Genomic DNA, 15057 nt, shown 5'->3' with positions numbered 1-15057 from the left:
TAGTTACAGATTAAAGGACATGACTGCCTCAGTCGAACGGTTTGGCAGGTAGCCATTTAGTCTCTGCTGGGTTTCAGCTGTCTTTATAATACAGGCAGTAGTACAACAACAGAGTCACGGTTGCTTATTCCCCTCTGTTTGGGGTAACAAAACCATACAGCTCCGTCGCAGTTTCAATCAGCAAGTCACTTACTGCAGTTTGAAAATGGATTTGCTGCGGTTAGTATTGGCATATTGGAGCCACAAAATTGAATACTTGCACTTGATCTTCACAATACGTATATACCCATTCCGGTTTGTTCATCACAGGTTTTAGTGTTTGCAAATCGCCACAACCATTAACCATTTCAGGTCTACCGTTTCTTAGACTCTGGTATATACCAAAGTGATGTTGGAAGATGATAGTTCATCTCACATAAAACCTCTGTCGCAACAGAGTTTCTCTATCTTAGACGATCTGCTCATAAGAACTCTGTCTCAACAAAGTTCCTCTAACTTGCGCTACTAATGTATACTGCGGTGGCAGATCACGTTCAAAATATAATTCCGTCTAAACGATGTCAATTCCTAGGTAAGATTATAAATACGGTAAATCAAAGATATTTACCTACTACACCAGCAAGAACAAATGTACATCTAGTAATTAGTGCAAATCACGCACACTAACGGTACATTGGTGTATTCACCTGTTAAGAAGCGATTTAGTTCGCCGCCTTCACTCGCGGTTCCCACAGAGGGGCGAGGGTGTATAATACTCTGGACGAGAGTCGCAGAGGTCAGAAGTTGTAGTTTAAAAAAGATCAGCGACAAAGGTTCTAAAAGGATCACGACAGATTGCTGTCGATAAATGTCCTGGAACTCCGTGCATTTTACAATGCACTACATGCTTCGCTTTCAGTCTGACCAGGGGCAGTCAGACAACGCAACGGCAGTTGCATACACAAAAAAGCCGCATGGCAATGCGCCAGGTAACTCGAATCCTCAATGACTCAGAACACCATTATGTGAAAATATCAAGGGATCATTCCGTGAGTGGACATCTGTTAGACAGATGATCTCACCAGTCAGGATTTGGATCCTGAAAACTGGACATGAAATCCAGAGGTGTTTCATATGTGAGTCCACAGAAGGGGGTTACCCTCAGGTATACATGATGGCATCTCGCCACAATTACAAAAGCTCAGTATGTGTACAAAACAACAGATCACAAGGGCAGTGGCGGTGGAGTCTCTCACATTCATGTGGTCATTCAGCATCGTGTATCTGGCTCCACCATTTTCCGCTGCTCTATCCGTTGCCAAAACGGATCATAAGACAGTTCGTCACAGTCATACTGGTGGTATCTCATGGGTTTCGAAGAAGTTGCTTCTCGAATTTCCAAGGAATACTTGCACACGATCTTGGCCCGCTCATAATACGTCCAACCTGTTACATCAGGGAACGTTTTTTTTGCCCATACTTACCTATGTACCTATTACCTACGTACCGCAGCTGCGGTTGATGGGGTGAGGGTTCAGACCGCCCTCTTAAGAAATAGAGCATTACAGTATCTGTTATACCAACCATGTTACGAGCTAGTAGGCCGCTTAAGGCAGCTCATTATTACAAAAATTCGTGTGCTTACATAAGTCGTAAACCTCGGAAGTTTCCGACATCATCCTTCAAGTTACCGTGGGGTGGGATGGAAAACTGCGTTTACCTGCACGGAGGGTGCAGGTATCTGTGTAGTAAACTTATCTTCAAAGACGTTTGTCTTTATTGCGTCTGTACACACCGTTATACAAGGTGTCACCAAAGTTCAGACTCTATTTATCCCACCTACAGCGCCAGGTAACTTGAGGTTGGCTTCACATTTCTTACAGTTTGCATATTTGAACCCTTACAACAAATGGGGATTAAGTTTCTTACTTTGGAAAACATTGTTCTTCTAGCCTTGGCTTCGGCAAGGGTTTTGTTTTCATATTTGGGTGCCTTGTATTCCAAGCCACCGTATTTGAGTTTTCTCATGACAAAGCAGATTTTCGGACGAAATCCGCTTTCGTATTCTTCACATCAATATACCAATAGTGGTTTCTGTGTGGACAGCACATTCTAGAATTCTGAATGTGGTACACGCGTTACGCGTTATATATGTTCCGAACGTCTACAGTACGTGATATGAATACGTTGTTTGTTCTTTATGATGCTGCCAACTGGGGTTAGCCAGTTTCTCAGCAGACATTATCCAGTTGGATAATAATGACTACAAGTCAGGCTTACTTTAAGACTAAGTTACAACCGCCTACGTCCGTAATAGCTCATTCCACAGGTTCTGTGGGAATGTCAGACCCAGCGGGTCGTGGAGCGTCTACAACGCGGCTACATAGCCTTCAGTGCACCACGTTTGTGCACGGTTACACGTTATGAATGGTGGCGGCATCAGCATCTAGCTTTGGCTGCCTACTGTTACAAGTATCAAACAGCTCTCCCGCCCACGAGGGAAGCTTTGGTACGTCCCAAGAGTACTCCAGTGACCCCTAGTGGATGATAAAGAAAATAGGATTTTGGTACTTACCAGGTAAATCCTTTTCTTTGAATCCATAGGGGGCACTGGACGCCCACCCAGAGCAGTTTTACCTGGGTTGTTTTAAGCTCAAGGGAGCTTAGTGAACACGTTTTACTTGGGTGGTATTAAGCTCAAAGGAGCTTATGGTAACACATTTTCACCGATTGGTTCAAATTATAAAGTTCTATCGGTTATGGTGTCAACTGTTTAGTTGACAGTAAAGTCATGGGTCAACTTTGTTGTTGTCCGTTATGTTATAGGTATTCTCCATTGTCAACCTCTCTATATAGTTCCTGTTCGCTCAGTAAAAAACACTGAGGTCGTACACTGAGGTACTCGGGGATATGGAGGGGGGAGAGTGCCTTTGTTCGGCTACGCCCGTCCATATCCCAAGAGTACTCCAGTGCCCCCTATGGATTCAAAGAAAAGGATTTACCTGGTAAGTACCAAAATCCTATTTTTGCCTCACCAGATTTGTTAACTAAGGAACGTGGGGCGTCTGCCGAACAATTGTGCAAAGCGGCTGTGTGGTCTTCTAATCGCATGCTTCTTAGGTTTTATGTCTGATACATTCGCTTTCCAGGATGCTTCCATTGGACGCCAAATTCTTTTATCCGCTCAGGTGCGTCCCCTCCCTTGAAATACTGCTTTGGGACATCCCCAATTGTCTGTGGAACCCCTATGAACCCAGACGAACAAAAGGAGAGTTATGGTAGACTTGCCTTTTGTTAACTTTCTTCGAAGTTCATGGGGTACACAGGGAACATCTGGGTTGTAGGTGGTTAATGAGAGTCTGGGCACCAGACAGTTAAGCTTTCAGCGTATCCCAGAATGCTCTGATCATTCTGAGATATGCTGAAAGCTTAACTGTTTGGTTCCCGGACTCTCATCCACCATCTACAACCCAGATGTTCCCTGTGTACCCCATGAACTTCAAAGAGAGAGTGAACAAAGGTAAGGCTGCCATAACTCATTATCTCGCTCATATGTTACATTGTAGAATTGACAGACTGCACTTCTCCATCTAGTGAGCTGAGACTATTGTAGCCTGTAGCTGTATCCATATATCTCATGGAAGGAACTTTGTATGGTCATTTCTTTTTCATCCACTTGGGGTCACTCGAGTACTCTTGGGATTTGGACGGGATGTTAGCAGGATAGGGCACATTTAAATATTTAAATTAATAACTCTCCACCCCCTCCATACTCCCAAAGTACCTCAGTGGTTTTTCTGTGCTCAATTATGGATAGAGCACACGTGGAGATTCTCTACGTTTTTTCTATTTTTTACTTTTTTTATTTTAACTTTTTGCTCTCAATCCTTTCCCAGCTTATAAAGAAGCTTGGTTCCGGGATTGTGGAAGCTGCTGGGGCAGCTATTGGCTTGTCGGCGCTCACCAGAGGAGCACTGCCATAGAGCACAAGCAGCTCAGCTATTGTCACTGAGCTGCAGGAAGGAGCTGGACAGAGCTTACACGAGAAGCCACGTCATAGCCTCCAACATCAGCCTCAAGTAAGAGCGGTCAGATCATGCTCCCGCCCCGCTGTGTGGGAACTGCTCATTTTATTACAGTGCTGCTTCCGCTGCCTCTTCCTAACCCAGCTGCACTCTTACTGCTGGCCGCCGCTCCCCAGCTCCCGGCCGCTGATAGTAATTGTACCGCTGGCTGCCCTCCGCCGCTCCACATCTCCTGGCTGCTACTGGTACCGCTGCCGTCTGTCGCAGCACTCCCTGGCTCCCTCACTCAGATCGCGTACAGCGCTCACTGCTTCCTCGGTCTGTCTCTATTACAAGCAGCGCCACTGCAGGAGGAGATAGTGGGGGGTGGTAATGCCCGCAGCACCTACAACAGGCTGTATTAATACAATGCATATTACTATTAAGAGACTGTATGCTTTTAAGTGGGTTATAAATGTACCAGTGACACATACATATAACCTGACATGATTGCTGTGTTTTACATAGGAATATAAGCACTTGGCTGGGGGCCATTTTAACTCAACTTCCTGCTTCTTCTTCCAGGAAGTTAGCTGTCCTACAACACTCGGCCACTGGATGGAGTAGGGGTGTTAGTAGAAATTCGGACAGATCAGGTTTCATATAGTGTGGCCATATACACACTTTAGTAACATTTTTACTGAGTCGTGGGACTTGTCTGTATTTGTCTACTTGTCTGTCTGTATACATGAGTAAGGATAATGCTAAATCAAAAAAGCAGTTTAGCTGCAATGTTTGTGGGAGAGTGTTACCTTTATGGATCTACCACATGCCCAGTATGTTTTGTAAATACAGCTATAAATACGAGTTCTTCTCCTGATCCTCCATGGGCAATGCTAGCGGATGATGTGATGTCTGGATTACAATCTGAATTGGCCGCCGCTCGAAAGGAGCGTGAGGTGGCTAGATCTGAGGCTCCGGTGATACCACCTGAGATACCGGAGGGGTCTCTGGACAAGTCTAGTTCGGGTCCTAAAGATAGTTATCATTTGTCTTAGAAGTTACCAGTTTCTACTATGTTGCATTCAGACCATTCCATGCCAGACCTCGTATCTCAAGAGGAACATGAGGAGGGTGAATTGGGCCAGGAGTCAGATAGTGAGGTTACTGATAGTCCGGCCATTGATAATCTCATCAGGGTAGTACGTTGGGTACTACGGAGACTGAAGAACCTCTTTCAAATGATGAGTTATTTGCTAAACCACAGCTCTCCGGTGTGTGTTCCTTATTAAGAGTCTCTTAATAAGCAGTTAACAGAGGCATGGAAGAATCCGGATAAACAGTTTTTTATACCTCCCCGGTTTCTGTCTAGTTAACAGTTTCCAAAGTCTGACGTCTAAATGGGAGAATCCTCCGACAGTGGATGCGTCTGTCTAAACTTTCTAAAAAGTTAACCATTCCAGTACCAACTGCTACTACGCTTAAAGACCTGTCAAAGCGTAAGCTAGACGCTATGCTAAAGTCAATGTATACAGCAGTAGGGGTGTTGCTTAGGCCTGCTTTGGTTGGAATTTGGGTAAATAAGGCTGTAATTGTATGGATAACACAGCTCAGGTCAGCCCTACAAGAAGACCACCTTATTACTTCTTGCAGATCACATCTGTGAATCTGATGAGTATCTATGTACAGTTTCTACGGACGTCGGCCAGGTTAGTTCTCGCCTTTCAGCTGCACTAGTCCAAACGTGGAATAGAAGCGTTACCTTACTCTGGCGTGATGTTTGGTCCTGAATTGGACAAATGGATTTCTGAGGCCACGGAGTGGAAATCTGTTTTCCTACCATTGCCTACACAGGCTCCTAAACGAAAATATTCAGGACCAGCGTTTGAATCCTTTAGACCTCAGTCCTTTCGAGGCCGTGCTAGAGGAACAACCACACAGTAGACGTGGTTTTCAACAAACCACTAACCGTCGTCGGGACTCGAGGGCAAGCCAGTGTCATGACAGGCTCCCAGCCCATCTCGTATTTACAGTTGTGGGAGCATGCCTTCAGACGTTTCATTTGGCGTGGTTTTGGACATCCACAGATGGGTGTATCCACAATTTAGTATTAAAAGTTTACAAAATAGAGTTAGATTGTCTCCCACCAAAGTGCATTTTCAAGACAGGTGTGCTTGTGTCAGAAGACAAAAAGGCGGTTCTGCAGACCGCGACTCAATCTCTCGTAGATTCAGCAGTTTTGATCCCGGTTCCAGTTCACCAACAGGGTCACAGTTATTCCAGTATTTTTGTAGTACCAAACCCGGATGGTCTGTCAGACTGATATTGAACCTAAAGGGACTCAATCAATACGTCACTTACTACAGATTCTAGATGGAATCCTTGCGGTCAGTAATTGCAGGTTTAGAGCCACAGAAATTCATGATTGTGCTGGATCTCAAGGATGCGTACTTGCACATTCCAGTTTGGCCACCGCATCAGGTGCACTTGAGGTTTACAGTACAACAAAACCATTATCAATTTCAGGCCCTACCGTTTGGCCTCTCGTCAGCGCCTCGGGTATTCACAAAAGTGATGTCTGTGATAGCTCATCTCAGTTTCCTGGGAGTGATAATAGTTCCTTACTTGGACGATCTGCTCATTAAAGCTCAGTCTCAACAGATACTTCTCCAACATGCCTTGCTGACATACAATGTGCTAGTTCAGCACGGTTGGATTGTCAACTTCAAGAAATCAAATCTGATTCCGTCTCAACGACTTCAATTCCTAGGAATGCTCTCGATACAGTGGATCAAAGAATTTACCTGCCATAACAGAAGGTACAGGGTATTCATCATCTGGTACAGTTAGTGCTCAAGCCACGCACGGTCTCTGTACTTTTGTGCATTCGACTGTTAGGAAAAATGGTGGCGGCTTTTGAAGCACTCCAATTCGGAAGATTTCACTCACGTCCTTTTCAACTGGATGTGCTCGCACAGTGGTCAGGCTCACATCTGCAGATTCACCAGAGGGTGCAGTTGTCTCCACGGGCCAGAGTATCACTACTTTGGTGGTTCCAAGTACACAATCTCACCGCAGGAAAAAGGGTCGGCGTCTGGAATTGGATAATTCTAACGACGGACGCGAGTCCCAGAGGTTGGGGAGCTGTGATCCAAGATTGTCAGCTTCAGGGTCTCTGGACAGTTCGCGAGAGATTGCTGTCTATAAATGTCCTGGAACGCCAGCAATTTACAACGCGCTACGACAAGCAGTGCACATGCTCCGGTCTCAGACTTTCCAAGTGCAGTCAGACAACGCGACTGCAGTTGCGTACATCAACAAACGAGGAACAAGAAGCTGCATCGCCATGCGGGAAGTCGCTCGAATCCTCAGTTGGGCCGAGCATCACCAGGTGATATTGTCGGCAGTGTTCATTTCGGGAGTGGACAATTGATCTGCTACGAACTGCTCATCAAAGCTCCTTCTCAACAGATACTCCTTCAACATGCCTTGCTAACGTACAGTGTACTAGTTCAGCACGGTTGGATTGTCAACTTCAAGAAATCAAACCGGATTCCTTCTCAGACTACAATTCCTAGGAATAATTATCGATACAGTGGATCAACAAATTTACCTGCCAGAACAGAAGGTACAAAGTATTCGTCATCTGGTTAGTGCTCAAACCACGGACAGTCTCGGTGCATTCGACTGTTAGGAAAGATGGTGGCATGTTTCGAAGCGCTCCAGTTCGGAAGATTTCACTCTCGTCCTTTTCAACTGGATGTTCTCGCACACTGCTCAGGCTCGCATCTACAAATTCATCAGATGATGCGGTTGTCTCCAAAAGCCAGAATATCTCTACTCTGGTGGCTCCAAGTACACAATCTCACCGCAGGGAAAAGGTTCGGAGTCTGGAATTGGATAATTCGAACGACGGACGCAAGTCTCAGAGGTTGGGGAGCAGTGGTCCAAAATTGTCAGCTACAAGGTCTCTGGTCAGACCAAGTAAGATTACTGTTAATGTCCTGGAACTCAGGGCAATTTACAACACGCTGCGACAAGCAGTGCGCATGCTCCGGTCTCAGACTGTCCAGGTCCAGTCAGACAATGCGGCGGCAGTCGCAAACATGAACAAACAAGGCGTTACACGAAGTCGCATGGCCACGCGGGAAGTTGCTCGAATCCTCAATTGGGCCGAGCATCACCAGGTGATATTGTCGTCAGTGCTCATTGAAGGAGTGGACAACTGGGAGGTGGATTATCTCAGCTGTCAGGATTTTCATCCAGGAGAAGGGGCATTAAATCCAGAAGTGTGTTCAGATGTTGGTCCAGCAGTGGGGTTACCCACAGGTGGATTTAATGGCATCTCGCCAGAATCAAACATCCCAGTATGAGTCCAGAACACGAGATCCAAAGGCAGTGGATGCTCTCTCGATCACGTGGCCTCGTGTATCTGGTTTCAGTTTCTGCTGCTTTCTCTGTTGCTAAAGCGGATCAAATGAGAGTGCACTATGGTCATACTAGTGGCGCCTCATTGGCCTCGGAGAGCATGGTTCTCGGATCTGCGTAGGCTACTCGCAGACTATCCTTGGCCGTTCCTGCTACGTCCGGACCTGTTACAACAGGGTCCTTTCCTTTACCCTGGTTTAGCGCGGCTGCGTTTGACGGGGTGGCTGTTGAAACCGCCCTTTTAAGAAGAGAGGGTATTCCAGAATCTGTTATACCAACCATGTTACGTGCTAGGAAGCCAGTTACGGCAGCTCAATATCATAGGATTTGACGTGCCTATATAGGGTGGTGTGAAGCTCAGAAGTTTCTGACCTCATTTTTCAAGTTATCCCATCTTTTGCTCTTTTTACAAACTGGGTTAGATGGAGGACTACGTTTATCTACACTAAAGGTGCAGGTCTCTGCCTTGTCAATTTTACTTTCAAAGGCGTTTGGCCCTTTTGCCAACAGTGCACACTTTCCTGCAAGGTGTCCTCAGAGTACAACCTCCATTTACACCACCTACAGCTCCATGGGACTTGAATCTGGTTTTAGATTTTTTTTTTTTTTTACAGTCTTCACTTTTTGAACCCTTACAACAAGTGGATGTTAAGTTTCTAACTTGGAAAACCGGTTTTTCTTTTAACCTTAGCCTTCAGCAAGGCGTGTTTCAGAATTGGAGGCCTTGTCATGCAAGACGCCGTATTTGGTGTTTCATGATAGAGCAGAACATCTGACGAATCGCGCTATCCTACCAAGGGTAGTATCTTTTCACATCAATCAACCAATCGTAGTTCTGGTATTATCAGAAAGGGCAGGAACTCCAGCTACGTTAGATGTGGTACGCGCACTTCGCGTTTATGTGGCCCAAACATCAACTGTACGTAAAACTGATAAATTGTTTGTTCTCTATGATGGTCAAGATGGGTTGGCCAGCTTCCAAGCAGACCTTGTCCAGATGGATTAAATTTACCATCCGTCAGGCTTACCTCCTTGCTAGGCTACAGCCGCCACATCAGTTTCAGCTCATTCAACACGTTCTGTGGGAACTTCATGGGCAGCAGGTCGTGGAGCTTCTACGACACAACTTTGCCGTGCGGCTACATGGTCATCAGTGCTCACATTTGTGCGCTTTTACAAGTTTGATACATTTGCGGCATCAGCATCTAGCATTGGCCGTCTAGTGTTACAGGTGCCAAAAAGCTCTCCTGCCCAAGGGGGAAACTTTGGTACGTCCCAAGAGTACTCCAATGACCCCTAGTGGATGAAAAAGAAAATAGGATTTTGGTAATCCTTTTTCTTTGAATCCACAGGGGGCACTAGAAGCCCACCCAGAGCAGTTTTTACCTGTCTTGTGGGTAAGTTCAGTGGATCTTATGGTAACACATTCTCACAGATTTGTTCAAATGTTCAGGTGATATCTATTATTGTGCCAACTGTTTAGTTGTCCGTTACGTTATGTGTCAACTTCATTGTTGTCCGTTATGTTATAATGTTATGTCATTCTCCATTGTTCATCCCCTCTATCGCTCCTGTTCGGCTCAGTAAAAAACACTGAGGTACTTTGGGAGTATGGAGGGGAGGAGAGTTACTAATTAAAATATTCAGTGCATGTCCTGCTAACGCCCGTCCATATCCCAAGAGTACTCCAGTGCCCCCTGTGGATTCAAGGAGAAGGATTTATCTGGTAAGTACCAAAATCTTTTTTTTTTTTTTTTTTCTCCCCCTCTCCAAGGAGACGGTAGCAGCTGCCATCATCCTTCTCCCAGTAATTTATATATGGTGCCCCAGGCATTAGTGTTGGCATTGGAAACCCAGAATATGAATACTGTAACAAAACCTTTTTTTTTTTTTTTTTTTTTTTTATACATTGCTGATTACAATTTTTGTTATAAATGTCTATTATTATTATCATAGTTACTTTTTCAAGGGTCTATGACCATCTTTATATATGTTACTTTGCAGATTCTGGCGAAACCCACAGGGATAGCAGGTATAAAAATCAGAGTGGTTACGGAAAAAGGAACCCCGGAGGTATGTATTAATGAGGCGTCATTCTAAACTTGTTAATAGCGTTGTATAAATATGATAAATCCTTCCAGCTAGAACCCAAATCTACTCCTAAAACATCCACCCATCCCTTTAAAGCAGGCCTGGCCAACCTGTGGCTCTCCAGATGTTGTGAAACTACACATCCCAGCATGCCCTGCCACAGTTTTAGCATTCCCTCATAGCAAAACTGTGGCAAAGCATGATGGGACTTGTAGTTTTACAACAGCTGGAGAGCCACAGGTTGGCCATGCCTGCTTTAAAGCTTATCCACCTATGTTTAGTAAGCGCAGTTAGACCCAGGTCTGTTCCTGTGTAATGCACCACTCTGTTGGATGTTCTGTATAGTAAGCGCAGTTAGACCCAGGCCTGTTCCTGTGTAATGCACCACTCTGTTGGATGTTATGGATAGTAAGCGCAGTTAGACCCAGGTCTCTTCCTGTGTAATGCACCACTCTGTTGGATGTTATGTATAGTAAGCGCAGTTAGACCCAGGCCTGTTCCTATGTAATGCACCACTCTGTTGGATGTTATGTATAGTAAGCGCAGTTAGACCCAGGTCTGTTCCTGTGTAATGCACCACTCTGTTGGATGTTATGGATAGTAAGCGCAGTTAGACCCAGGTCTCTTCCTGTGTAATGCACCACTCTGTTGGATGTTATGTATAGTAACCGCAGTTAGACCCAGGTCTGTTCCTGTGTAATGCACCACTCTGTTGGATGTTATGTATAGTAAGCGCAGTTAGACCCAGGTCTCTTCCTGTGTAATGCACCACTCTGTTGGATGTTATGTATAGTAACCGCAGTTAGACCCAGGCCTGTTCCTGTGTAATGCACCACTCTTGGATTTTATGTATAGTAAGCGCAGTTAGACCAAGGCCTGTTCCTGTGTAATGCACCACTCTGTTGGACATTATGTATAGTAAGCACAGTTAGACCCAGGCCTGTTCCTGTGTAATGCACCACTCTGTTGGATGTTCTGTATAGTAAGCGCAGTTAGACCCAGGCCTGTTCCTGTGTAATGCACCACTCTGTTGGATGTTCTGTATAGTAAGCGCAGTTAGACCCAGGTCTGTTCCTGTGTAATGCACCACTCTGTTGGACATTATGTATAGTAAGCACAGTTAGACCCAGGCCTGTTCCTGTGTAATGCACCACTCTGTTGGATGTTCTGTATAGTAAGCGCAGTTAGACCCAGGCCTGTTCCTGTGTAATGCACCACTCTGTTGGATGTTATGTATAGTAAGCGCAGTTAGACCCAGGTCTCTTCCTGTGTAATGCACCACTCTGTTGGATGTTATGTATAGTAACCGCAGTTAGACCCAGGCCTGTTCCTGTGTAATGCACCACTCTGTTGGATGTTATGTATAGTAAGCGCAGTTAGACCCAGGTCTCTTCCTGTGTAATGCACCACTCTGTTGGATGTTATGTATAGTAAGCAGTTAGACCCAGGTCTCTTCCTGTGTAATGCACCACTCTGTTGGATGTTATGTATAGTAACCGCAGTTAGACCCAGGCCTGTTCCTGTGTAATGCACCACTCTTGGATTTTATGTATAGTAAGCGCAGTTAGACCAAGGCCTGTTCCTGTGTAATGCACCACTCTGTTGGATGTTATGTATAGTAACCGCAGTTAGACCCAGGCCTGTTCCTGTGTAATGCACCACTCTGTTGGATGTTATGTATAGTAAGCGCAGTTAGACCCAGGTCTCTTCCTGTGTAATGCACCACTCTGTTGGATGTTATGTATAGTAAGCAGTTAGACCCAGGTCTCTTCCTGTGTAATGCACCACTCTGTTGGATGTTATGTATAGTAACCGCAGTTAGACCCAGGCCTGTTCCTGTGTAATGCACCACTCTTGGATTTTATGTATAGTAAGCGCAGTTAGACCAAGGCCTGTTCCTGTGTAATGCACCACTCTGTTGGACATTGTTTAGTAAGTGCAGTTAGACCCAGGCCTGTTCCTGTGTAATGCACCACTCTGTTGGATGTTATGTATAGTAACCGCAGTTAGACCCAGGCCTGTTCCTGTGTAATGCACCACTCTGTTGGATGTTATGTATAGTAAGCGCAGTTAGACCCAGGTCTCTTCCTGTGTAATGCACCACTCTGTTGGATGTTATGTATAGTAAGCAGTTAGACCCAGGTCTCTTCCTGTGTAATGCACCACTCTGTTGGATGTTATGTATAGTAACCGCAGTTAGACCCAGGCCTGTTCCTGTGTAATGCACCACTCTTGGATTTTATGTATAGTAAGCGCAGTTAGACCAAGGCCTGTTCCTGTGTAATGCACCACTCTGTTGGACATTGTTTAGTAAGTGCAGTTAGACCCAGGCCTGTTCCTGTGTAATGCACCACTCTGTTGGATTTTATGTATAGTAAGTGCAGTTAGACCCAGGCCTGTTCCTGTGTAATGCACCACTCTGTTGGATGTTATGTATAGTAACCGCAGTTAGACCCAGGCCTGTTCCTGTGTAATGCACCACTCTTGGATTTTATGTATAGTAAGCGCAGTTAGACCCAGGCCTGTTCCTGTGTAATGCTCCACTCTGTTGGACATTGTTTAGTAAGTGCAGTTAGACCCAGGCCTGTTCCTGTGTAATGCACCACTCTGTTGGATGTTATGTATAGTAAGCGCAGTTAGACCCAGGTCTGTTCCTGTGTAATGCACCACTCTGTTGGACGTTATGTATAGTAAACGCAGTTAGACCCAGGCCTGTTCCTGTGTAATGCACCACTCTGTTGGACGTTATGTATAGTAAGCGCAGTTAGACCCAGGTCTGTTCCTGTGTAATGCACCACTCTGTTGGACGTTATGTATAGTAAGCGCAGTTAGACCCAGGCCTGTTCCTGTGTAATGCACCACTCTTGGATTTTATGTATAGTAAGCGCAGTTAGACCCAGGCCTGTTCCTGTGTAATGCTCCACTCTGTTGGACATTGTTTAGTAAGTGCAGTTAGACCCAGGCCTGTTCCTGTGTAATGCACCACTCTGTTGGACGTTATGTATAGTAAACGCAGTTAGACCCAGGCCTGTTCCTGTGTAATGCACCACTCTGTTGGACGTTATGTTTGGTAAGGAGATGGTAGCAGGTGCCATCATCCTTCTCCCAGTGATTTATATATAGTGCCCCAGGCATTCGTGTTGACATTGGAGACGCGCAATATGAATACTGTAACTGCACATTTCTTTGATACATTGCTGATTACGATTTTTGTTATAAATGTATGATTATTATTCCATAACATTAGGTTTTTTTTCAAGGGTCTCTGACTATCTCTATATATGTTACTTCGCAGCAGCTGCCGGAGGCAAGAAGGGTAAAAAAGGTGCTGCCAACAAGAATAAAAAACGGACTAATTACGGAACAGAGAACCCTGCAGGTATGTATTATTGAGGCCTCATTCTGAACTTGCTGTTTAAAACACTGTATAAATGTGATAAATCTTTACAGCCAGAACCCAGATCTTCTCTTATAACAGCCACCTGTCCCTTAAAGCTTACCTGTGCTGGGATGCTGCCAGGACTTCAGCGTGGGTAATAAGGATGAGTTGGTTTTATTGAGAGTTAAACAGTACATTAATCGGGTCTACAGTGATACCCGGAATGTACCTGGCAATGTTATAGAATATTTGAGAAATTTAATAATAGCAGTCTGTATTTCACAATAGAGCAAATTGAAGTAGAATATAGTTTTCAGTCTTACTACTGCTTCAGCTAGAACCTGAATTTGAATATATAAATTATTTGAATATATAAATGTGACTGCAAGTAATTGTATATAGCACAGCATCTGATCATTAAACACAACTTTCCTCTGGCAGAGATGGTAACAGAGAAATAGTAATATACATTGCCCAGCATAGACAGATAATGATAGAGAAACTACAATGTAATAGAGGGATAGTAAGGGGTAAAGACAAATATAGTGCTTTCCGTAAAATCTTTCTCTGATTCCATCTGGGGGATGCTGTGCTGTTACCTGTTGGTTAGAGTGTGTGGGTAAAGGAGTTGAAGCACAGAACCTATAGAAAACTAACTCCTCCCCCCTCTAACCCCTCCTATCTCCAGCCTGACTAGCCAGTAGCTCCGTTACCGTTTAGCCAAGCCAATAGACAGAACAGAATATAACCACTAAACCAGACAAATATACGGTAGGGATCCCAGCATCCCCCAGATGGAATCGGAGAAAGATTTTACGGTAAGTAAACAAAAATCCCTATTTCTCTAACGTCCTAAGTGGATGCTGGGGACTCCGTAAGGACCATGGGGAATAGCGGCAACGCAGGAGACTGGGCACATCTAAAGAAAGCTTTAGGACTAACTGGTGTGCACTGGCTCCTCCCCCTATGACCCTCCTCCAAGCCTCAGTTAGATTTCTGTGCCCGACGAGAAGGGTGCACACTACGGGCTCTCCTGAGCTTCTTAGTGAAAGTTTTAGTTTAGGTTTGTTATTTTCAGTGAGACCTGCTGGCAACAGCAGGCTCACTGCATCGAGGGACTAAGGGGAGAAGAAGCGAACTCACCTGCGTGCAGAGTGGATTGGGCTTCTTGGCTAC

General features: G+C 45.0%; 1 protein-coding gene across 3 annotated transcripts in view; it reads left to right on the top strand.

The window, feature by feature from the left end:
• Positions 1-15057, top strand: part of LOC134980365 (uncharacterized) — a 196465-nt gene that overhangs the window by 110306 nt on the left and 71102 nt on the right. For 2 of the 3 annotated variants that reach the window (XM_063947162.1, XM_063947161.1), the window contains exons 14-15: positions 10416-10484; positions 13798-13881. In XM_063947162.1, the coding sequence (XP_063803232.1) occupies positions 10416-10484; positions 13798-13881 (153 nt within the window). The remainder of the gene's footprint in view (positions 1-10415; positions 10485-13797; positions 13882-15057) is intronic. The other variant, XM_063947163.1, reaches the window with a different exon arrangement.

The sequence above is a fragment of the Pseudophryne corroboree genome, chromosome 12 (genome assembly GCF_028390025.1).
Source record: "Pseudophryne corroboree isolate aPseCor3 chromosome 12, aPseCor3.hap2, whole genome shotgun sequence".
Taxonomy (NCBI): Eukaryota; Metazoa; Chordata; class Amphibia; order Anura; family Myobatrachidae; genus Pseudophryne; species Pseudophryne corroboree.
The sequence above is the reverse complement of the archived record's forward strand: the minus strand, read 5'-3'. Positions and strand labels throughout refer to the sequence as shown.